Source organism: Pholcus phalangioides, unplaced genomic scaffold, assembly GCF_987345545.1.
Source record: "Pholcus phalangioides strain wild (caught in Gottingen) unplaced genomic scaffold, Ppha-v1.0 ptg000015l_1, whole genome shotgun sequence".
Classification (NCBI taxonomy): domain Eukaryota; kingdom Metazoa; phylum Arthropoda; class Arachnida; order Araneae; family Pholcidae; genus Pholcus; species Pholcus phalangioides.
Genome location: NW_028301608.1, coordinates 70027377 through 70053762, shown reverse-complemented (window position 1 = coordinate 70053762; position 26386 = coordinate 70027377). Strand labels below are relative to the sequence as shown.

Below are 26386 nucleotides of genomic sequence, written 5' to 3'. Positions count from 1 at the left end.
TGACATAGGTGTTTGGGGGGGGGGCAGAGAGCTGGGGAAAAATGTTTCATGATGAAATAAATCCGTGGTAACAAATAAAATACCCATGATCTCAATAAGTGATTTTTAATGGGGGAGGAAATATGGCCCTCTTGCGGCCCTATACTTTAAGAGGTGAAAAGCAAGTCAAAAGATGAGCTCCTTTCCGGATAGAAGGGGTCGCACATGCCTCTAAAAAGTATTCAAGTGAAACATGGTGGAAAAAGTGTGACCATTTTAAGAATCCTGCAGAATTGCCCATAGAACCATCCTTGAACGCATGTCCCATTCAAGCATAGCCTGGTGGGAAGGGGGCTCATGTCCTGAGGGTAACTTACGCAATGAGAACTGGTACTATGATTTTTTGAGAGTAGGAATGTGTAAATACGCAAGCTGTCTCTTCTATCAAGTACAGGTCCTCAGAACATCGCTTTGTCCGAAAGGCCATACAGCCCTGCGTACAACTAGTGCACGAGAGAAGATTACTGAACTCTAGTTCAAGGGCCGAGACTAACTTTATTTATAAAATTTTTGCCCACTATAAATATACTGAACCAAAAATTCAATTAGTAGAAAGGGTCGCGCGGGGACATGGACTAAGATATTGGGAGCATGGGAAGAAAATATAGTCCAAAAGGGGTCAAAAAACAAGTTAAGTAACACTGCACTGGTGTTCACCTTTATGTCACTGCCGGGAGTCCATCCTAGGCATACCAAAAACTTTTACCTTATTTCACACTTCATCACTGAAAAAAAAAATTAATGTGATGCATTTGAGCATATATATTACTGATGCACAAATGCATCGTATTAAATTTTTTGCACCTCTGCCCCTTATGTACTACTGTACATACTATACACCACGTATATACAACCAGCGCAAAAGAATATATCATACTCTACATTTTTTGGCGCACGCATAGGGTAGAGGTGGGGTTCTAACCCCCCAAGCCGAGATTATAGTGTTATTTTTCAAGAAAAAACGTAACCCCCCCCCCTGAGAAGAAAAAAAAAGGAATTTAACCCCCCCCCACCCCCAAGAAAATTCTGCGTACGCCTATGATACTGTATATACTCAAAGGTACAAAAAACCAGCCCGGAGAGCCAGTCGAGGATTTTATAAGACACAAATTTATAAAATATTTCGTCGTTCTAAAATACGTACAACATAGGACGTAAACTTGAACGTACTAACAGTATATGAGAAATAGAATTACCGTAGGTAAACCACGAGCTATGCCTCAATTAAAGCTATTCGGTAATACATATTTGTATTGATTTTATCTGTGCTTCTCATTAATATATGGCTTAACAAAAAAATTAATTTAATTCTATACGTTTCGCAAAAAATAAGCTGAAAAAAAATTGTGCAAGCATTTGTAAAAAGTTAGGTGGAAGAAAAATAAAAGACGATCCCTTTTTTTCATATAAAGAAAACGTCATTCTGTATTGTATGAATGCTTTTTCATCTTTCACGTCTGAATAATATTGTATTGCATTGAACAATATTGATTCACAAATTCGATAATTTAGGTTGGATTAGACAAGATTTAACACCCGCGGTTTTCTAGCCTGCATATTACATATTATATGCATGCACGCAGTTCCCGAGCCACTGATAACTGAAAACGTGGATTCTGAATTCGGAATATGGCAGCTCTATTATTGTAAATTGCATACAGGGTGATACAGAAAAGATGGGAAAAACTTTAAGACATGATAGTAAACACCAATACAAACAATTGTCATCAAAGAAAACATGGTTTAACATGAAAAGCAAACACGCTAGCACATTTCGAAACAGCCACTCCGCAAACGTTGCATTGGCGTTCCTGTTGAAATTTATCGGGAGAAAAGAAACACCATGCATGCAAATGTAATCTGGGGAAGAAGAAGAAACCGTATGCAAATCTGCGTCACAGTGAATAAAAGGCGCGGATGCCGTTCTAACAGTTGTAACGTACGCACTTTAGTAATACTGAAAAAGCAGACATATTCATGCATGTCTGCGTAATGAATTCGTAAATGAAATGAATGTCTGCTTTTTCAGTATTACTTATCCCTTTGAAGTTGATAGTGTTGTGCAATTTAAAAATTCAGAAAAAATAACCCCGCTGATGTTTATGAATTTTATATGCACGTCACACACACCAAGCAATAACACGCTTGAATTAGCATAGCAGTCAGGTAATTAACTCGGTAATCAACAGTCACCGAGTTGATTTGCAACAATTGTTCTTTCATCCACCGCCACCAATAAAAAGATCTCTCAAAGTAATAAAAACAATAAAAAATTCAATAATTCCAAAAGTATAGACGATACATTTTTACACAAAAAGATAGGATTTTAATAAATGTCAAAATTTTATTGCCAAAATAGTTACATATTTCATCGACAGGTGACGCTGAAGTGTATTAATTATTATATTCAGTACCATCTGTTAATGATAAATGCAACTATTCCTCATGTAATTTCTCGTTTGTTGAAAAAATTAAGGTCTTTTTTGTGAGAAAACGGTTAGATTTAAATTGTTTTAGATTTCAACCAAGTATTTTAACACTTTCCAGTAATACGGCCGGTTTTTTTTAATGCGAAATTTTTGATCTGAACTAAACTGAAGAGCCAAAAACAACTGGATTGCAACAAACTTGCATGTGTATGCAAATAAAGAGATATGGAACCAATCAGAGTACGGCGCTGCGGTCGGCAACGCCTATATAACACAACAAGTGTCTGGCATAGTTGTTAGATCGGTTACTGCTGCTTCAATGGCAGGTTATCGAGATTTAAATGAGTTTGAACGTGGTGTTATAGTCGGCGCACGAGAGATGGGACATAGCATCTCCGAGGTAGCGATGAAATTTGGATTTTCACGTACGACCATTTCACGAGTGTACCGTGATTATCGGGAATCCGGTAAAAAATTAAATCTACGACATCGCTGCGGCCGGAAAAGGATCATGCAAGAACGGGACTGACGAGAATCATTAAACGTGACAGACGTGCAACCCTTCCGCAAATTGCTGCAGATTTCAATGCTGGGCCATCAACGAGGGTCAGCGTGCGAACCATTCAACGAAACATCACCGATATCGGCTTTCGGAGCCGAAGGCCCACTCGTGCACCCTTGATGACTGCACGACACAAAGCTTTACGCCTCGCCTGGGCCCAACAACACCGACATTGGACTGTTGAGGACTAGAAACACGTTGCCTGGTCTGACGAGTCTCGGTTCCAATTGCTTCGAGCTGATGGACGTGTACGGGTATGGAGACAACCTCATGAATCCATGGACCCTACATGTCAACAGGGGACTGTTCGAGCTGGTGGAGGCTCTGTGATGGTATGGGGCATGTGCAGTTGGCGTGATATGGGACCCCTGATACGTCTAGATACGACTCTGACAGGTGACAAGTACGTAAGCATCCTGTCTGATCAACTGCACCCATTCATGTCCATTGTGCATTCCGACGGACTTGGACAATTTCAGCAGGACAATGCGATACCCCACACGTCCAGAATTGCTACAAAGTGGCTCCAGGAACACTCTTCTGACTTTAGACACTTCCGCTGGTCACCTAAATCCCCAGACATGAACATTATGGAACATATCTGGGATGCCTTGCAACGTGCTGTTCAGAAGAAATCTCCACCCCCTCTTACTCCTACGGATTTATGGACAGCCCTGCAGGATTCATGGTGTCAATTACCTCCAGCACTACTTCAGACATTAGTCGAGTCCATGCCACGTCGTGTTGCGGCACTTCTGCGTGCTCGCGGGGGCCCTACACGATGCTAGGCAGGTGTACCAGTTTTTTTGGCTCTTCAGTGTATTATTCACTATTTTGAATTGAACTATTATTCGAGAGCTTTTTTTTTTTGTGAACGAATGTTAAATTTTTCATTTGGAAATGAATTGTTCTGAAAATTATTCTGAAATAATGATATTATTCGTTATTGCGCATAATTTGCAAAATTTCTGATTAAATTTGTTTTTTGCTAAATTTTCGTATCTCTACTGGTTCTTTGTTTATCGCCACTTCGGTATTTTTCTCGCTTTTATTTATGTAATTTCGCGGGTTTCCTGGGTGTTAGTGTTGGCACAAACAGTCTATACACTTTTTTCCCAAGTATTCTCAGTTACTTATAGGGATCCAAACTGCATCGCCAAACTTCATGATGAAATTTCCTACATGCGTGAGCATCGTAAAATGGTTGTCATATTAGGGTATTTCAATTACCCGAGTATCAATTGGGAGAATCTTTCAGCTAGAGATCAGTATGAAAGAGGCTTTCTTAAGTTAGTGCTCGTTCATTTTTTGTACCAGCATGTATCAGAAACCACTAGGGGTACTGCTATTTCGAATTTAGTTCTCACTAGTTCCGAGGATCTTGTTGAACATGTTTCGGCGGGGGACGAGTTTTCTTCCAGTTATCATCGTGTCGGTAGTTATCTCTGTAACTTTTCTTCGGGCAATTTTGATAACAAAAGTTACTTGTTTTCGTGGATTCAACCAACTTTTGATCCTTTGAGAGAAAGGATAGCGAGAATTTTCAAGGACCGGTTAGAATCAGTCAGGGTAGTAAGTCAATGGGTTCTTTGCTTCTATGATCACGTGACTAAGGCTTTAGGTAAGTGCAAAAATATAGATGTAGTTAATCTTGATTTCCGGAAGGCATTCGATCGGGTCCAACATGGTAAACTATTGAAGCGTGTTTACACGGGATTGGGGGCACCTTGCTAAATCGGACAGAATCGTGGTTAAGAGATAGGTCACAAAGGGTTATGGGGAACGGGGAATTCTCTGATTGGACAGGCATCACAAGTGGAGTTCCCCAAGGAAGTGTCCTTGGTCCTATGTTTTTTCGCTTTTTATCGATAAACTCGATCAGGGTATCGATGGGATTGTTAGCAAATTCGCAGATGATGTGAAGCTAATGGGGGTAGTCGGGTGTAGTTTGGGTAGTTTCAAGTGCACTATTTTTTACTATCCAGAACTCTGTTTTATAATTGTTGCTCTAAAGTACGCCAGTTGGTACCTATTCTGGAATTAAGACAGACACGTAAAGAAAGTTCTATGTGTGCAAGAAAAGCATAAGCCAACTTGATTAAAAGTGATCTTGGTTTTGAACATGAGTGCAATTCCGATGTTCGAAGCTAAATAAGGAAAGATTCTTTTTTATCTTATTTGTATCAAGATAGATGCCACCACGTAGTTAGGTGCAGAAACTGATAGCAGATTGCAGCTCGTCGTATTTTAAATACTCAACAAGGAAAAATAAAATCGTTATTATTTTTTGCATAAAAATAACATTGTTCAAAACAAGGAAAGGACAAGAAGAAACATGAGTGTGTTTCCAAGGTCGAAGTCATGAAACGAGATCCTAGACACATTATTTTCCGCATTCAAATGCATACCTATTTCATGTTCATTTCTCTTTCGTAAGCTGCGGTTGCATATTTCGATCATAATCTGCGTTCATTAAATGAGAGAAAAATTTGAGCAAATGACGTGGATAAAACAATCATTACCGGAAAATGAAATCGGTTTGCGTTCAATCGACTATTGGGAGGAAATGTAACTACCCGTGGAGACAGTGATTTTGAACGTTGATAATAACGCGTGAGTGAGTGAACTGTTTATAAATAATCCTCGCCGAAACATACTGTACGTATGCATGCTTCTAATAGGAGATAAATAGATCAATAGATAAGTGAGAAGAGAAACGCCGTCATCCTTATAGTGCAAAGGTTAAATAAATATCACGTCTATTGATGAACACACTTCCAATGTATTCCACGGGAGATAATGAGTAAACAAGATATATTACACACAGAGAATCGGAAAAATTTACATCACTTGACACTTATTGATCATTTGATCATTTTTGTCGCACCACGGTAATTTTCTGCACACGAGGGCTAATTAGACTGGAACCTACAATTTATTACCGATTTCGAACGGCAGACTGTTTTTATACTCATCGAGAGGTAGGTGCGCTAATCCCTCGATGTGGGATCCCCCTGTGGTAACGATCTTTTCTGTGGTCATGTTGCCATTTCTGTTGTATCCCTTGTCAGGAAAGTTTCTGACCAGGACGAATTGGGTATCGAACTCGCGACACCTCTAAACATGCTTCGGTACTTTAGGCGAGTATCTTATCGACCTGGGCTACCGCGCCCTCTTGACACTTAGTAGTAATCAATAGTACACATTGATTAAGTGTACTATTGCGCGCACACCCGCACACACACAAAAATTATCATAAATACTACTATAAATCAATTATTCCATCCACACACACACACACACACACACACACACATTTCAGACGGTTTATTTACATTCATTAACCAGACATTATGCAGAAAACTGAAATTTGTTAGAAAAATTTCTCTTTTATCTCCACGTATAATTAGGGACGTCGGAAGTGTTTCGAACCTGTGGGTGTCCGTCTTGAGATTCATGAAGGAAATTTCGATTTTTGAATCAATTCTGTGGGTGCTCGAACCCGTTCTACAAACTTCCGTGGGTGCTCGAGCACCCACAGCACCCCCGGCTCCGACGCCACTGCGTATAACCAACATACCGCACTCGGTAACAGAATTATACTCATTGCTAACAGATCGAAAATCCGGCAAAGTTCGAACAAATCTTTATTCTCCCTTCGACGCCAGATGTATAGAATTTTTTCTACAAATACGTACTTCATTTAATTTGCGTTTTTCAATCGCAGTGATTTGCGAAATGATCGACTAGAGCAATGTTTCCCAAAGTGGACAATATCGCCCCCTGGTGGGCGATGGAAAGGGCCAAGGGGGCGATAGAAGCCACGGGTATAACATAGGATCCTATGGGTTCGCTTGATTTGGGGGGTGATGAGGGAAAAATTTATCTGAAGAAGGGGGCGATGGAACAAAAAGTTTGGGAAACTATGGACTAGAGCATAGTTTCCCTAACTTTTTGCTCCATCGCCCCCTTTTTCAGAAATTTTTTTATCTTATCGCCCCCCTACTCAAGCGAACCTGTAGGATCCTATGTTATACCCGTGGCTTCTATCGCCCCCTTGGCCCTTTCCATCGCCCACCAGGGGGTGATATTGACCCCTATGGGAAACACTGGGTTAGAGAGATCAGGGTTCTTAAACTTTTTCTACTCGCGGCACCCCTAATCAACACTTATTTGTGGCTCCCCAGAGCAGCTTAACAAAGTATTTCTTCGAAAAACCTTTGTCGAGTCATCGCTCCGCAACACTCCTGACAAAGGTGTGTGGGGCACCAGGACGCCACGGCTCACAGTTTGAGAGCCCCTGGGTTAGATCGTATTATCGTCTTAATGTAAGATACATACACACACGATGTAAGAAATTGTACAAAAGTGAAAGAAAATTTGTCACGCTATTCATAATTAACGGCATTTAACGTAAATTGTATTTCAGTATGCAAATCCACTCCCCCCCCCCCCCCGAGAAGTAATTTCAGACACCGAAAGGAAAAAGAAAAGCAGATTTTTTTTTAAATGTATTATGTGTTTTACTTAGAAGGCTTTGAAAAGGAAATGATTTATGGAGTAAATATATATTTTAATCGAATTCAAATTGGTATTTAATGTTCCATTAAGGATCAACTGCAATTCTTACGGTTATAATGAGGGTTGGTGCCCCGGGTGTCCTAATTTTTAAGAATTTTCTAGCACGACCTCTTTTGACATCGTTGATTTTTCCTGTTCATCTTGTCTGAGTATCTGAAGCAGCTGACGTCAATTCTTATTTATAATAGTAATATAAACTTGAATTAATGCTGCACAGTGTGGCGTGAAAATTCTATTTGGTGAAATTAACAAAAAGAAAAAAAAAAGAACGTGGAGAAGTTATAACGCGCTATTATATCACTGAAGTGAGATCACACACCAAAGAACAATTGAAGAAAAAGATAATCAATCGACATTTGACTTTTTCCGTAGGAATTCAATACTCGGATTAGGCTGTTTTTGAAAGTGAAAATTTAAAAGAGGAGTGATGCAGTAACATATAGTACTCTTACCACTATTTTTCCCATTTCAGCTCAACTTTGTGAAATGGGATCAATGTTTGGAACAGTGAAATGGTATTTGCTGGCCGGTGGCGCGAAATTTGTGCAAGGACTTACGCACTTGATCTTATATCTAATCCAAATTGGAAGAAAGCATCGCATTCCACCGGCGACGAACCCGTTGCTGAGCATGTCAGCTTCGAAAATCGCTTCTCAGATAAGAGAAGGAAAAGTGAGTTGAGATTCGAATTATATTATAACTTTGTTACACTGTAAAGGAATTAGCAAAGTTAAATAATAGTATCGTTCGAGGAATAAAGGTATGAAAGGATGGACTTTGAAATTATGTATTTCAAAGCCATACCAGCCAGGTGTTATCCAGGTGTTAGAAGTTAGAGTCCCAAAGAATATGGATCATGAAAGAAACCTATAAATTTGGCGCGTAGCACGTAAGGAAATACAGAATCGAAGAAGTAGTATAAAAAGTAGCGATAAACAGATCTATAAATATGGGGACTGAAATGAATCGTATAAAGGGTGCAGGACATTATGAAAGAAATCGGTATAAGTTGTATAAGAAGAATATGGTAATAAAATTCAGCGGCCGCGCTCATATTTCAATGATATTTGCAGCTGGTCAGAATTTTGTATACATGTAAAAGCGTGAGAAAGTCCAGGGTTAGAGCAGATGGTATTAGGTGAAAGGAGTTTTGCGGATTCCGGGAATAGTTCCCACAGGAACGTCAACCGAACCAAAGGGATAGCAGTAGCCAATGAAACGCATGTCCATAGGAAAATGTTATCCAATAATGTAAAGTGAAGAGAAGTTCGGTAAAGAAAATTTAGGAAAGAAAATCGGAATTAGCGAATGAGATGAAGTTTATGGAATATAGGTAGGAGTAGGCGGATAGCCAAAGAAAAATATATATATGAAGTTTGAGGGACACAGAGGGATATACACAGAGAGATTGACAGAGACTGAGTGAGTGAGATAAAGAGAGGTTGTGGAAGTCCACAAGATAAGCGTGAGATGGGCAACAACGAAGAAGTGAAGTTGATCTTCACCGGATTTGGGGTAAGTCACACTTCCGACTTTACGAACCATTTATCACTCTCCATGTAAATTTAAATTATGTAATGCACTATCCTAGCTTCTATTTGTAAATCGTATATTTAATGCCCTTATTTATCGTAGCCTAATAATTAAAGATTAATTAACTGTTTTATCTTTGTTTCCTTGGACTTGTCATTTACACGGGCCTGTGGTTATTGACTTAGATTCACAGCGCAATGAATATCTATGGAGCACAAAATTCGTAAGATTATGAATAAAATTCGATCACGGCATTTTGGGATGTTTACATTAGTGGGATGATTAGAATCAATGTTGCAGTAGGGTCACACCCGTTTACAATAAAATTAATAACAAACATGCGCCCGCTAACAATGGTGCCTCAGACCAGTACCGTGTCAATGTGAGTCCAAGGTTGCATTAATATATAACGTAATTTCATATTAATATTCAATAACTTTTCATAAGCGGTATATTACAATGCCTAATCACGGTGGTAGTAGTGTGGTGCATTCATCGGGTGAAGCACCCCAAGTGAAGGTTAACACAATCACTGGCTATTTAGGGCTAATCGCAAATTTTTCCGGTTCAGAACCGTCGTTTTCGGCCGAATATTTCATTGAATCCCTAGAGGATACCGCAAAATTAGCAGACTGGCAGGATAATGAAAAATTAATTGTCCTGAAATCAAAATTGAAAGGACGCGCTGCCGAATTTGTTGCCACCAGTCCGGAACTGAGATCGGAAACAAATTATGAACGTTTCAAAACTGAATTTTTGAAGTTTTTCCACAACGAATTTCCCTTAACATATCATTTGCAAAATTTCACGGGTTGTAAACAGAAGGCAAATGAGAACGTCAAAGAATTCGCTTCACGAATCAAGAATGCGGCTTTCGGTTTCCTTGAAGGGGCAAATTTTTCTAGCCCGGAAGTGGAGCGTCTCGCCGATCGCACAAAATTATCCCAATTTCTAGCGGGACTTAATCCCCGAATTCAAAAAAGTGTGTTAAACCAGGATCCCCAAGATCTAGCAACGGCGATTAAAATCGCTACGTTAATAGAAAATAATGAAGGTCTTTGCCGTTCATTCGGGACAGTTAATGTAGCCTCGAGTCAACAGCCGCAGTCAAATTTCGATTTCGCATCTTTGCAATCAATGATGGCCGAAATTATGAATGAGTCGGTACAACAGCGTACTAAACTTGAGGAACTCTCCAAGGAGATGAGAGAGGTAAAAGGGTCTCACAATAGGAGCAGCTTCGCTCCCATTCATAATCAACAATCCCACACTCGTAACTTTCCCCAACGATACAATGACCCACCACGGCTTTTAGCTAGAGCGCCCCAACAAGGCAACCGCGCCTGTTTTCAATGTGGATCAAGCGCACACTTCATTCGACATTGTCCGAATGTCAGCGTTTTTCCGAGGAGGCCTACTCCAATGAATAGAGCAAACTTTTCCTCCCGAAGAGGGAATTATAGAAGTCGGAGCAGGAACGGTCAGCAAACGGAGAGGCAGTGACAATTTTTGGGTAGGGGAGGCCAACTACACAAAAATTGCGTATCCTTCCTTAACCAACCGGGAATTTTAGGCCATAACCTACCTATTATAATAGTACGAGTGGGTTCACTCGAATTCCCCGCTCTCGTGGATTCCGGGGCTTGTATAAGTGTCATTGACCCCATTCTCATGCAAAGAATTGTAAATAATGCGCAATGTCAAGAGATACTAAATGATAAGATTGAAATTCGTGGTGTCACGGGACAAACACTGCCCCATAATTCATGTTTTAGTGTACCTATAGAAGTTGGATCTTTTACAATTAATCAGAAAGTATATGTTTCCGACTATGAGCTCAGTAAAGAGTATAAGGTCATTTTAGGTTTTGACTTTATAAAATCGGGAAAGTTTATTTTGGATGTAGGAAGTGGATGTTTGCGTAATCAGTCTACGAATATCCCCTTATTAGTAGGTACACCAGGTGCGACTCCTAATGGCAGTAGTAGTGTAAATATCACATTGAGCGAAAAACTGTGGTTACCGGCGCGATCGTCTAAAATTATATCAGTGAAGGTTCCACAACTTCAATGTGGAAATGAGGTAGAAGTTTCACCAAGAAATAGGAATATGACAAATTCAGTATGGGTGGCCCATTCAGTGGGAAAGGTCGATGAGCATGGGAAAATTAATGTGTTAATTGCCAATGTGTCACAACATCATAAACATCTAAGTAAAGGTACGAAGCTGGGAAGAGTTTCAGTAATCGATTGTGACGAAATAGGTGAACCTCCAATACCATTGGAGAATAAGAAATTAAATAAATTAACAGAACAGGACTTTGACTTAGGTGACTTGCCACCAGGGATCAAAAGGAAACTAACCCCTTTGCTTTTGAGTTATGCGCATGTTTTCGCCCGCGATATCAGTGAAATTGGGCGCACGTCTCTTGGAAAATATAAAATCTCGTGGTCGGATCAGGAAATAAAAAAGTCGCCGATATATCGGACACCTTATCACTTACGAGGAGAGATGAGGAAACAAATTAACGACATGTTGCAGAGTAAAATAATTGAGCCTTGTGTCAGTTCTCACCCCGCACCGACAATCATGGTGAGAAAACGGGAACAAAATACGTATCGCATGGTTGTCGATCTTAGACGGACAAATGAGGCAATCAAATCGGATGAGTATGCATTACCTTTAATCCAGGACATTTTGGCACAATTAAAGGGAGCCAAATATTTTAGCAGCCTGGATCTTTGTAGTGCATATTATCAGCTTGAACTCGCCGAAGAGGATAGACCCCCTAGTTTCCTTCCGTAATGAGGAGGGCTGTTTCCAATTCAATTGTTTGCCGATGGGGATGAAGAATAGTGCTGTGGCTTTCCAAAAATTGGCTAATAGTCTTCTATCAGAATTAAATGATGATTATATACATTGTTTCATTGACGATATATTAATAGCTAGTCCGGATCTTGAGTCACATTTACAGAAATTGGTCAGAGTATTTAAATTACTCGAGAAGCACAATTTAAAGCTTGCACCGAAGAAATGTAAATTCTTTCAAACCGAGATTAAATATTTAGGTCATATAATTTCGCAAAATGGAATTCGTCCCCACACGGATAATGTTAAAGCTATCGACGAATTTCCGCAACCACGGACGGTAAAGGAAGTTCGACGTTTCCTGGGCATGTGTAATTTTTTTAAGAAGTTCATACCATTTTACTCTGACACTGCCAAACCCCTTACTGAATCAACTAAGAAAAATGTAAACTTTACATGGGGCCAAAGGCAGCAAGAAGCTTTTAAATATCTTCAGCAAGCGCTACGAAACCCACCCGTACTGGCATTTCCCGACTTTACCAAGGAATTTATTATGTCCGCGGATGCCAGCAAAATAGGAATTGGGTGTTGTTTGTATCAAGAGTATGATGGAGGTAATCACCCCATAGCGTACATGTCCCGTAAATTTAAACCCGCGGAACAAAATTATCCAGCAGTGGAGCAAGAATTACTTGCTATCATGGAGGGGATAAACTATTTTAGGCCCTATTTAATTGGGAGACGATTTCGGGTAAAGAGCGATCATCGACCACTCCAATACCTAATTTCGCTTAAGACAAAAAACCCTCGGTTAACCAGATGGTGTTTGAATTTAGCTGAATATGATTTTCAAGTCGAGCACGTTGCTGGACAGTCGAATCAAGCACCAGATTGTCTGAGCCGTGCTATAAATACTGTAACGACCGACCATTCATCATTAGAACAACGAATCCGTGAACAGCAAAGACGCGATGCTCAATTAAAACCTATTATTGACATGTTAACTGGGCAAAACGCGGAACCAGTAAAAAAGATGGGTGACGCTTATTTCATGAAAAATGGTCTGTTATGTCATTATGCATCTAAAGATATTCGTCCCATCAGGGATGATTATATCGAACAGGTTGTAATACCCCTAGTTTTGCGTAATGAAATATTAACGGAAATACACGACAATTTAAGCAGTCACATGGGATTTGACAAAACTTTTCAGCGCCTCAGGAGTCAGTATTTTTGGCCCGGCTATTACAGAGACTGTCAGATTCATGTCAATACTTGTCGTATTTGTTTAGAAAGGCGTAGTCATGACCCACGTAAAAAGGCTTCATTACAACGTAATTTTATCCCTACGGAGCCATTTCAATTAGTGTCGGTTGATATAATGGGTCCTTTTCACATAACTTCGCACGGTAATAGATACATATTGGTGATGATGGATAATTTTAGTAAATTTATTGAAGCAGTAGCGTTACCTGACACCAAGTCCGAGACTTTAGCACGGACATTTTATTCGGAAATAATATTCAAAGCCATACCAGCCAGGTGTTATCCAGGTGTTAGAAGTTAGAGTCCCAAAGAATATGGATCATGAAAGAAACCTATAAATTTGGCGCGTAGCACGTAAGGAAATACAGAATCGAAGAAGTAGTATAAAAAGTAGCGATAAACAGATCTATAAATATGGGGACTGAAATGAATCGCATAAAGGGTGCAGGACACTATGAAAGAAATCGGTATAAGTTGTATAAGAAGAATATGGTAATAAAATTCAGCGGCCGCGCTCATATTTCAATGATATTTGCAGCTGGTCAGAATTTTGTATACACGTAAAAGCGTGAGAAAGTCCAGGGTTAGAGCAGATGGTATTAGGTGAAAGGAGTTTTGCGGATTCCGGGAATAGTTCCCACAGGAACGTCAACCGAACCAAAGGGATAGCAGTAGCCAATGAAACGCATGTCCATAGGAAAATGTTATCCAATAATGTAAAGTGAAGAGAAGTTCGGTAAAGAAAATTTAGGAAAGAAAATCGGAATTAGCGAATGAGATGAAGTTTATGGAATATAGGTAGGAGTAGGCGGATAGCCAAAGGAAAATATATATATGAAGTTTGAGGGACACAGAGAGAGATATATACAGAGAGATTGACAGAGACTGAGTGAGTGAGATAGAGAGAGGTTGTGGAAGTCCACAAGATAAGCGTGAGATGGGCAACAACGAAGAAGTGAAGTTGATCTTCACCGGATTTGGGGTAAGTCACACTTCCGACTTTACGAACCATTTATCACTCTCCATGTAAATTTAAATTATGTAATGCACTATCCTAGCTTCTATTTGTAAATCGTATATTTAATGCCCTTATTTATCGTAGCCTAATAATTAAAGATTAATTAACTGTTTTATCTTTGTTTCCTTGGACTTGTCATTTACACGGGCCTGTGGTTATTGACTTAGATTCACAGCGCAATGAATATCTATGGAGCACAAAATTCGTAAGATTATGAATAAAATCCGATCACGGCATTTTGGGATGTTTACATTAGTGGGATGATTAGAATCAATGTTGCAGTAGGGTCACACCCGTTTACAATAAAAATAATGCTACACGTTAACAACTTATTTATTGACCGAAGGTTTCTTATTTGTACTAAATGGTTATTGGGGAGGGGGGGGGGGAAGAAAACAAACTTCATATCAACCCATATGAAAATCTAGATAATTCAGCCTTTCTTATTGAACAATGTAAACTTATGTAAACGGATTGAATTTCTCGAAATGTGAACAAAAAATTGGCAGTCATAATACAGAGTGCAATCTGTTCCAAATTTTCAGATGCGTTAATTGAACTCATTTCTCAAACAGTAAATCTCAAAAGTATGGAAGGAAATTAAAAGTTTCTTTTCCATGTTCGCAGCTGCTCAGTGAGGATGTGGTCAAATGCTTCATACAAAGGATTCGAGAAGTTAATCCTTACATTAATGCTGTTGCCGAGGAACGGTTCGAGGAAGCTTTATCGGAGGCTCGTGCCGTAGACCTCTTCGTGCAGTCAAAGGTGAAAACTTCTTTGGTGATGGCCACCGAGAAGCCGCTGCTTGGGGTTCCAGTCAGCTTCAAACTCTTATTCGGCGTGAAAGGTAAGCCTACATGTTTTTGGAATTTTTTTTTTTTTGGAGGGAGGGGGGGGGGAAGGCTATTTTAAGTAAACGTGTATGTGACCAAAGGAATTAACTTTATTATCGGTCATAAAATTCATCACAGAACTCTCATGATGTTTTCTTTTTTTTTGTCGCAGGTCTAGTGTGCAATGCAGGTTCGACGGTGTTTAAAGATGTAAAAGCTCACGAAGACGCTCAAGTCGTTGCTCAAATGAAAAACGCAGGCGCGATCTGTCTCCTAACGACAAATTCTCCGGAATTCGGCATGAACATCGAGAGTTTCAACAGCATCTACGGGCTCACTAGGAATCCGCACGACACCAGAAGGACTCCCGGAGGCAGCAGCGGTAAAATTGTTTAAAGAAAATGCAGATAAAACCTCTCCTCTTTTAATGCATTTCAATTTACAATCAATTGCTAAAAAAACAAAAATCATGTTATAAAGTGATCTCATGTCTACTGGATAATCGAATAGAAAATTGCTCCCCGACCGGGTGACCATAGCCGCCATACGAAGCTTTCGGTAGGTTCGTCGTCACGTACGGTCCCTCTGGCATGAGAGGAAGCACCGCGGACACCCGGACACGCAACCGGCCCGAAGTCCACCAGCCGAGGCCCTCTATTCACGAGACGGAATTTATTTGATCTCCAAAAAATTTACTTAGTTCCAAGCAACACCCTTTACATCACAACATCGATTGGGTGTCTCTGGATGACAATATGTTAGTCTTAATACAAATTACAGTTGTATTCGCATGTGAACGAACTATTACAAAGTTCTGTCCATCTCGACTGGATAAGGAAAAAGTGAAAACCGTTGCTTTTCTTTTAAGAAAGATAGATAGATGATAATAAAAGAAAAAAAGGCTTACGTAAGAAAAACTTTTAAAACATTGATGATATTCTGTGGCTTAATTCAGGGCCGGATTAATAAATAAGCACATAAGCACTGCAAAATAAGCACGCACATCAAAAAAAATTGACACCACATAAAGTTGCCAAAATGTTTTTTTATGTAAATTTTTTTTTCAGCATCAAGCACCCGGCAAAAAATCCTAAAATTATCGATTGGTTATATAGTTGAAGATATCAAAATAATGGCACAAATGCAGAAAGACGGATATTATTGGAAACTAGAGATCACATTAATGCTGAGTTTTTGGAATGAAATTTCGTGCAATTGCTATAAAGTTAGCTTGAGCTATTTTATTAGCATCATGGAGAGGGGACCCTTTGACAAACTTACTTTTCTGGGGGGGGGGGGCCCTCTTTACCAGCTAAAAATTCCTGTCTACCAATTTGCATACTAACTCTCGCAAATTGTAAACAGATCTACTTGTCACGAGATCCTTGGGTTGTGTCCGAGTGAGACCCACGCATTAAAAAAACAAATTATCATTCCCAACCAATATATAATCCTAAATCAATACAAAAATGACAAATTTAAGAGTATAAGGGCCAAGTTCTACAAAATAAGGATGTGAACTTAAAAATGCTCAAATCTTTGAATTATTCGCGGATCGACTACATGGTTTCAGGGGTTTTATCTTATGGTTAATTATTATTTCCCGTGCGCGACAGTTTCGGCGCCTCTCAGGCGTATAAGTCGCACCAGTAAAATAACTCCGAAAACTCGCTGCTGTGTTCCCAGACAGATGAAATGCATCAAACATTGTCGCTTGGTAGTCCAGTGGTTAGAAAGCTAGCCTCTGATTGTGCACGACTAGGTTCTTCGATGTCTACAAACAAATTGCCTGGACAGATCTTGCGAATATCTTAGAAAGGCGTGAGGATGATGTTTATAAAACAAACCATGGGTTTCTCTGCGAATCGTTCAGTCTCCTGTACGCTCGTAGTTTGGAATTTTGCGGTAAATTTTTTTTTCTGTTTTGCTTCTGCATAGGCTACTCAACCTAGAGAAACCCTTTTGTGGTTTAATTTAGAATTCCTAGAATATAGGTAAGAAGAGATGTTTTAGTTCGATCTACCGTAGAAGTAAGAGAAATGCCAACAGATTCCAACTCGAAAATGCATCTGAAAGAATAGGTACTCAATGATTATGGTTTACCAAAAATAATGTAATATCGGCAAACCAAGTGTTTGCGTCAGTGGTGGCGTTTGAAGCCACTTTGTGAAATCCTAGCAAGCAGTCGATAGGAGGAAATATCTTTAAATGTTTTTAAAATATTTTGAAAGTCTAAAAATTTAAAGTCTGTCTTTTTGGGAAATGAGAAAGAATAATTCCAAAAACTTTCAAAGATGTCTTAAAAAAAAAAAAGATCCAAGAGATACCATTAATGATTTGCAATTAGAAAGCCTCCCTTCCCCCTTTTTTTTCTACGTCCAAAATATTCAAATCATATTTCTGCCTTAGATTAGTTACTTCTAAGGTATAAAATTTCATTTAATGTTATTTTTTTCCTTTATAGATTCGATATCGAGTAATATATATTTTTTAGTGACGGGGGGGGGGGGGCACCAAAATCATTCAAGTGCTTTGGGCCTTCAAACATTTTAATTTGGCCCTGGCTTATTTAGAATAACGAGATGAAATTTCATAAGATTTCACTTGCGAAACAATACATTTTTACGGGAAGAAAAATTGCTATTGGTATCGAGAAAACCAAAACGTGCTATTTTTTACATTGAAAAACCCTTTTCTTTTGCAATGGAGTTTAGAGACTGACCAGTTAAAATTGAAATATGATGTTTATTTTGAGAAAGAAAACTGGTTAATTTTGTAGAGATACTGATTTTTTTTTTGGAAAAATTTTCATCTCTGTCCCTACTGGGACCCGAACTCGGGTTTATTTTTAATGATGTTTTTTATGATAATATATATCATATTATGTTACATATTACGTTAATTTCGCGTTTTTTTAATTACTGCTTGGATCTGGTTTTTTTTTTTGCTTCAAATAGGAGGAGAAGCGGCACTCATCAGCGCTGCTGGTTCGGTTCTCGGAGTAGGGAACGACTTAATTGGAAGCCTCAGGTTCCCGGCTTTTTGCACAGGAATTTTCAGTCACAAGCCCACTAACGGTAATTAGAAAAAAACGCTAAAAAACTATTCATTCCTGAAATCAGTGAATTTGATATTCTTCTTGGTACTCGGCCTTTTGTATATAAGTGACTTTTACGACGGATTTTTTAATGTTGCCGTAGTTTCGTTTTTTTAGCACAGCTGCGGCTACTTTCAAAATTTTTACATTTCTAGGGATCGTATCAAATGCAGGTACATTTCCCTACACGACCGAGGAGTTTATGTGGTATGTCTGCGCCGGACCCATGTGCAGATACGCCGAAGATCTCCCACTGGCTATGAAAATTCTCTTAGACCCGAGGTGCTCTCACATAAAAATAGATTTTCCAGTATGATCTTCTCCTATACCAATTTTCTATAATTTTATTTATTAGTGCCGACCACGATTTATGCAGAAAAGAAACACGAATATATATAAGCAGATTGCATGCGTTTACTTTTTTTTGTTAACTGTTACACAAGCTTATATTATTTGCCATTCGTAGGTAAACTTCTCCACCATCAAGATATACTACATCGAGGACGAAGGCGGAAATCCGGCCGTACCTAATGTAGACAGAGAAATTCTTCAGGCACAACAGAAGGTATCGCACTCGTTAATGCTCTTTCCGAGTACATGGTACGCAGGGTGATTCGAAAGAAAGATGGCAAAAGTTTAGAAGGTTGTGGTGGGGGGGGGGAGCCCTCAAATAAACAGTTTTTGTTTTAAAATGTGAGACCTTTTTTGTGAAAAATGTGACCGATTCAAAAAGAGCCAACATAGTTTCTCGGAAAATGATTAGCGTTTAAACTATAAAAAGTTGAGAACTTTCACACTTCATCTGGCGTATCAGTACCGTAATTGAAATGTGAACTCTTTTTCCTAAAGAAAATTGGGGCACAAGATTTTAATCTGTAAATGCGGTTTTACTTCTACAGCCGTTCGTAGGGTTTGAAAAATAAGAAAATTAACTACGCATATGGTGGGCCCGTAAGTAATCATGTTTAACACATGGTGAAAAGACGCAGATGGGCTCCCTCCAACCTGCACTGGTCAGCGTGGAGGATTACGGCCAAAAACCCTCTAAAAAAGACATGACCTCTGTCTATAAACTGAGGCCCTCAGTCCCCACCAGTCCAAGTGACCCTGGTTATGGCAGCGACCAGCAAGACATGAAGACAGAGGATGCTAAGAATCCCTGGGTTGGACCAGGCTGCCATAACATGATGATCTTGGCTACGTATAATGGGCGATCTCTTTCATCCGAAAATCGTTTACAGGAGTTGGAAGAACTGGAAAAAAAAGAATAAATTTTTTGGGACATCTTAGGCATGTGTGAAATAAGAAGAAAATGAGAGGAGAAAATCGAACTTGCCAGTGGACATGGATTTTACTGCAAAAGAACAGATAATGGAATAACTAGTGGAGAAGGATTTCTCATTCATAAAAAGTGGAAAAAATGACATTGTTGAGTTAGATAGTACATCTGATAGAGTTGCAAAGAGTTGGTCATGCAAATATCAAGCAGATACCGGATACAGATTATTCAAGTTTATGCACCACCAACAAGCTATTCCGAGGAAGAAGTAGAAGACTTTTATGAAGAATTAGACGAGATGAATAGTAAAAGGAAACCATCATATCAAAATAGTAATGGGTGACTTCCATGCTAGAATCGGGGAGAGGAGAAATTGTGAAAGCTCAGTTAGAAGTAATGGTTATGGTGTATGAAACGAGAGAGGAAACACTCAAATTTGCAGGGCACGAATAGTTATGGATCATGAATTTGTTTTTTAAGAAGAAACCTCAAAGAAAGTGGACGTGGAGAAGCTCAAGTGAAACAACGAGCGATATCAACTACGTCCTATCTAATAAGAAGCATATGATCCAGGACGGCAGTGTTCTCAACAAAGTCTATACAGGAAGCGATCATCGACTGGTGAGATGTAGAATAATGCTTAACACTAGAATGGAAAGAGGAAAACTTATTAAAAATACAAAAACTGTCATCGATATGGCAAAGCTTAAATTAAATTCATAAATTCCAGTTAGAGCTGAGAAACCGATTTCATTTTGCTATACAACACCACTGAAGGTGGACAAGATGTCACCACGATGAACAGAACTTTAATCACTACCCTAAAAGAAGTAGCAAAAGAAGTCTCGCTGGAGAAAAAGAAATCAAATCGATAAAGACAGTAACAGAAGAAACAAAGAAACTGATGAAAAACCGGAGAAAATTTTAGATTAGGAAGATTGATCCTAAATCAAAAGTGGAATATGCAGAACATTGTAAGACGGTACGGAAGCGGATTACAGAAGATGTCAGGATGTTTAATTGCCATAATGTAAAGAAAGTACTGGAAGATAATACGAGCTTAAAATCAGCAAAACGAAAACTGTGTGTTGAGCGAAAGGAAATTTTTGCGCTGAAAAGGAAAGATGGAAATGAAATTATTAGTATTGTTGAGAAATTTTATAACACTCTGTACAAACGTGAAGAAAAGGATCGGAACAGAGGGAAAAAAGAGCTGGAAGAAAAGAAAATGGAGCATGATTTATAGAAATATCATCTGTGCTGAAAGAAGAAGTCTACAAGGTTATAAAATGTATGAAAAAAGGGAAATGTGTGCCCAGGTGAAGGCGACGTTCCAATTAAAGAAGCAGAGGAAGAATTTGCCAGTATGTTAGCTGAAACTCAGATGTGCCAGAAGATTGGAATAACGCAACGATGATTCTTCTTTACAAAAAGGACAAAAAAGAGGATTTCAAGAACTATCGACTCCTATCAGTAATTTTTAAAATCTTCACCAAAGTGCTGACGTATAAGCTTGAATCCAAATTGGACGCAGCCCAACCAAAAGACCAAGCGGGTTTTCGAAGTGGATTACAATGGATCACATCCAAACAGTCAAGGACACAAGGAATACGAATTAGGGGCCATTTAAGTATTACGTCAGCATCGATGGGGGGGGGGGGGTGTTGCGATTTTCTGACTTTTGATGACAGGGGGGGGGGGTTTGGATAATTCTTACATCTTCAACCACCCTTTATGAAAATATGAAATATTCTTAATGGAATCTTACTCAGTGAGTCAAAAACGAGAAGAACCTTTCGATAGTTTGTGGGCACTTGAAGTAATATTCCCCCTATTGATAAGTTCTCTACAGAGCCACTTTAGTGATCTCTAATTGTTTCGCGGATCACTCAAGTGATCCGTAATTATACGCCGCGGATCACTTAAATAATCTGAGAATGGGCCACGGGTAACTTGAGTGATGTAGAACCGCAGTGGGGGCCACTTAAGTGCTCTAAAACTACGTCACATGTCACTCAAGGAATCTCTAAATGTCACGGATCGCTTAAGTGTTCGGAAACTGCGTCCCGGGTCATTTAAGTGATCTGAAAATGTGCCACGGGCCGCTTAAATGCTCTGGAACGGGACACTTACGCGATCTGTAAATGTGCCGCTTAGTTAATTTTTGTAAAGTTAGGTTTGAGGAGGGCAGGCCACATCACATAACCCCCAGGGCCATATTTGGTCCACGAGTCAAGGGCCTTTATGTGATTTATCATCATATGGCTTAGAGGGTGGGTCGCAATGAATTTATTAAAGATAAATTTTGAGTTCATAGCCTTCAAATAGCATTGGAATTAACAGAAACTAATTGTAATAACATATAAAAGTATTTTATTACGAAATTGTTTATGGCCTTCCTTGATTTTGAGAAAGCGTTTGACTCTGTCTTCATATCTGCTGTTGTTAAAGCTCTAGATGCAATTGGGGTAGAGAACACTTACATCAATATCATCAAGAAAATATATGCAACGATTCGTTTAGGTAAAGGAAAAGCAAAGATTAAACTTGGAAGAGGAGTCAGACAGGGTGATACTATCTTACCAAAACTCTCTACCACTGTTTCAGAAGAAGTATTCAATGAATGAATGAACGCCAGAACTTTGCCACTGGACTTATCCCGTTGCCGAGATCTCTTCCAGCCCAGCTTCGTGGCAGAGTCTGGAACACTTTATTTAGTGTCAAAAAAAAACAAAAAAACAAACATACAAATTTTTTTTACAACATATTTTCCCCGGACAATTGGGTACTGTCGCGATTAACAAATTTTGTGGTGATTACAGACGAGATGGGATTAGGAGTTGGAGAAGTTTCGGGGTTTAGTTAAGATGAATGTACACATATTAGGATGGAGGTATGTTTTAAAAGCAATTGAGCGCCCCCTCCCCCAGCCATCTCATCTGTTATCTTACACTTGCCATATTATATACACAGGATACAAAAAGAAAGAGAAATGAGAATCTTATTGTGAAATAATATATATATATCCATCGGAGCGAGTCATCTCGCTTAACACCTTATTGGTGAGCAAATGGGTTTGATAACTTGCGACTAGAAGCCAGCATCGGTTTTATTGGGTTGAGTTCACTCGCTCCGGTGGATTTAATGAAAATATACAAAATAGAAGTATTGTGTGGGGGAATATATACAATTAGGGAGCACCCGTGGCATCTCGCTTAGAACCTTATTCGGTGAGCAACATGAATCCGACAATATGAGTACGCACGTGTGTTGTGGACATGAAATGCATGGACAACTTAAATGGAGGAAAGAGAAATACACACATTTATATACATATATATAACTGCCAGGTTGAGTCGTCTCGTCCTAAACCTATTTTGGTGAGCAATGTGGGCTTGATTTAAATGGAGGATTGTCTAGAGAGAGCCTTAGCTAAGGATCAGCTTCGGTCTTGGTGTTTTGGTTGACTCGATCTGGCTGGTTATATTTATATTTAAAAAAAAGAAAGAATATATATATGTTATGTTTATTTAGATTAACTCTTAGTGCATTAATTTTACCACTACCAAATTTAAATAGAGGAATGCCGTGATAAGAGGGGGAAAGGGATGAATAACCACCCAGGTTCTTTTATAGTTTCTGAGATTATATTATTACCAAAAATAACAAAAAGGAAAGCCATCTCAGCAAATGACAGGATACAGTGAATCAAGCAAGACAACATTTCAATAATTAAGAATTTAATTAAAAAAAAATAAAACATTGGTTCTAGGGGCCCCTTATGGAACGAATAATATGAATATTACAAAGAGATATTAATTGCTGTACATGGACACACCGCGAACGGCGGCATCCCTGGGCGAAGATCCAGGATTTTGGACATTATCGTCAGATGACGGAGCCAACAAAAAGAAAAGGGGGAGTATCCGAAAGATAGGTAAATTTAGAGTACTTAACCGAACTGTCCCTCGGAGGATGAAGACCTCAGCTCGTTCTCGGGTGGAATGCGAATTGTCTCAGGAAGACGGAAGGCAGGTGTCACTCACTGGAGCGGTACGGACGGATCCAAGGTGGTGGCTGACAGGACGCTCATAGATGAAGTGCCGAATTTTCCGTCTTCACTGGTGACATCTAGAAACTAGAGCTCGGCACTGGTTGGTGATCCATGCTGATGTCCCGGTTGCTGGCTGATACCGTTCGTCGGGATGTGTCGCTCTTTTCAGTCGTTTACTGGAAATGTCTGGAACTGGAGCTCGGCATCTTGGCAGGTAGTAAGACCACGGCCCTGTCGCTGACCCATGGCGATACCGGCTTTCGCAACTTCCTCCCGGATGGTTGAGGGAGGGGAGCTTTTCTTCAGTCGTGGACAGGAGGATTGTCCGGACTTACGGGGGAGTAGGTGGCGAGGGGGCCACGCAGCTTCAGGAGCGCACGTCCTACCTCAACATCTCTCAGTCCCCAAAAAAAAAGGAAGCCTCGTCTTCGTCAACTCTTCTCTGGACCTTCCACTTTCCGGCCTTCCGATTGGAGGCGGAGGGGTCACCAGATAGCCACGTCATGTCCTCTCGATGAAAACGCGCGAAAATGGTGACTCACCCCTGGGGGGGGGGAAGAGGAGGAGGGACCAGGGAAGGGAGAGCAAGCAAAGTTTCATGTCGAAACACGATCATGATAGAAATCTGGAATTTGATGAAATTTGAATTTCTGCTGAAATTAAGAGTTGAGAGTTCTGAGATCTTGAATTCGATTTCTTGATTTTATTCCCCGTCGAACGAGACTAATCGCTGCGTCGACGAACAGGGTTAAGAGGGACAAAAGAGGGATTTAACAATTTTAAAATATATAAAAAATAATACAATTTTCAGCCTCGATGAAACATATAATAATTAATAAGAGTAATTAGTGACTGTGAAGTGTTTGTTTTTACGTGTGGGCCACATATGAACAGGGAGTATTTACGTGTGTGTGTGTGTATATGACGAATGATAATCACAAAAAATAATAACACTACACCTTCCATTTTTCCCATTCTCCATAACATATATAATATAAACTACATGTGTAATGGTTATTATGAAACCATTCGTGTCGTCCCGCCTAGCACCCTAGCTAGAATAGCGGCATGAAGGACACTTGGGGTTATCACATTTACATCATTGTAACGGGAATGTCATAAAAATTCTTGTTCGGGTCCCGTTAGTACATGCTATATCTTGTACATGTAATGGTTATGTATTAGTAGTGGCGGTCATGTGGATATGATTTTTGTTGTTGTTTTTATCCATTTCTGTTTTTTCTCCCACTTGTTTTTGTAATATTTAAAACATTATTTTATAAATCTGGTGGACAGATTTCTTGTTTTTCGTTGGCGTGTATATATCTGACAAGGCTTGTAATCCTTGCTGCTGTGTTTTTGTTTTTGATTATTTGAGTGAACCATTGTTTTCTATTGTTTTCGGAATGTTTGTACATGTGTAGATGTTTTGTAAATTTGCACTCTGTTGCATAGTGAACAGGAGTACCCACCATACCGCAGGCACATTTGTCTGTTCGGCGGCGTTTCCGTTCGTGTAGATATATAGGGAATGGGCCGTGTCCTGTTATGAAGATAGTCACCTCCCTATTCCAGTTTAGTGTGTTGTATGTGACTCGAGGGACAATTTCGTGCACTTTCCTAGCTGTTGTTCCTTGGTCCCAAATTTGCTGCCATTTCTGGAGGGTTGCTTGTTTAAGTTGTCGCTTCAGGAGCGTTAGTGGGAAAGGGTTATCAAGTTTATTTTCACAGTTGATTGCAGCTTTGGTTAGAGAGTCTGCTCTCTCGTTTCTAAGATTACCTACATGGGCCTTGGTCCAACCTAGGAAAATGTTTGGGTTATTTAATAGACGCCGCCTTAATACACGTACTATTGTGTTTCTATTTGTTGGATCTAGAAGTGCTTGAAGGGAGGAGCGGCTATCAGTTATTATTAAAACTCGCTCTTCTGCTCCCGTTGCGTATTGTGCAGCTGCTTCTATCACTAACAATTCTGCTTGGAAGTTACTATTGTTTTTATCTAGCGCTGCTTGCCACGTTTGCTTTTCTGTATTGTTTGTGTATACACAATAGGCTGCCCCGATGCCTTCATCGGTTTTGGAGCCATCTGTGTATATGTGGGTGTTTGCTAGTTTTATATCGTGGCCGTCAATCGAAATTTGATTGGGGATAGTTGAGCAGGAGGGGTGGTGGTGCCAGCCATGCTCCCGTGCTTCAAAGTTATTGGGGTCAAAGTCTAGAAGTTCTGGTTGAATGTTTTTCCTAAACCTAACTGCGTTTGTGTAGACTGCTTCCATTTAGGTGTAGTGGGCAGTTGCCTGTGATCACTTGGAGTCCGAGCGTAGCTGTTGTGTCATAGGCTCCGGTTATTGTTAAAAGAAATTTCCTCTGTGCACTATCTAAAGCCTGTTGTGTTTTTTTGGTTGGATGCCTATACCAAGCTGAGGCGCCATGGGCCAAGAATCTCTCGACCACCGTCTTGTAGATAGTGTTCTTAATGCTTTGTGAGATGCCCCAGGATTTTCCTGCTATTTTAGTTAGTTTAAAATGAAAGCGAGTCGCTTTTAGTTTGCGTTCATTGATGTGTGATTGCCAGCCGAGGATGGTTTTGTGGATGGTTACGCCTAAATATTTGAGATTGTTTACACATTTAATATTTTTACCATTAATTTTGATCCTAGGCGGATATTTATTTTTTGTGAAACAGAGAAATTGTGTTTTTTCTGTTGAGATTTTGAGGTTATGTTCATTAAACCAATTCGAAAAATCGTTAAGAATTTTAGTTGCCTTTGTCGCTAGCTGTGATACATTTACTGACCCTATCACAAAGGCAAAGTCATCAGAAAAGAAGTATTCAGGATTGGGTTGAGAAAGGGAATAAAAAAAAATGGAAAATTCATCAACCATT

The 26386-nt window shown here is 39.5% G+C and overlaps 1 protein-coding gene across 2 annotated transcripts in view; it reads left to right on the top strand.

Moving 5' to 3' along the window:
- LOC149076624 (fatty-acid amide hydrolase 2-like) overlaps positions 1-26386 on the top strand; it is a 30597-nt gene that overhangs the window by 1220 nt on the left and 2991 nt on the right. Inside the window, exons 2-7 of one of the 2 annotated variants that reach the window (XM_089244242.1) lie at positions 8084-8283; positions 14864-15083; positions 15242-15451; positions 18027-18146; positions 18322-18476; positions 18633-18731. In XM_089244242.1, the coding sequence (XP_089100368.1) occupies positions 8098-8283; positions 14864-15083; positions 15242-15451; positions 18027-18146; positions 18322-18476; positions 18633-18731 (990 nt within the window). In that variant the 5' untranslated portion in view covers positions 8084-8097. Of the gene's footprint in view, positions 1-8083; positions 8284-14059; positions 14201-14863; positions 15084-15241; positions 15452-18026; positions 18147-18321; positions 18477-18632; positions 18732-26386 lie in introns of those variants that run through there. The other variant, XM_089244243.1, reaches the window with a different exon arrangement.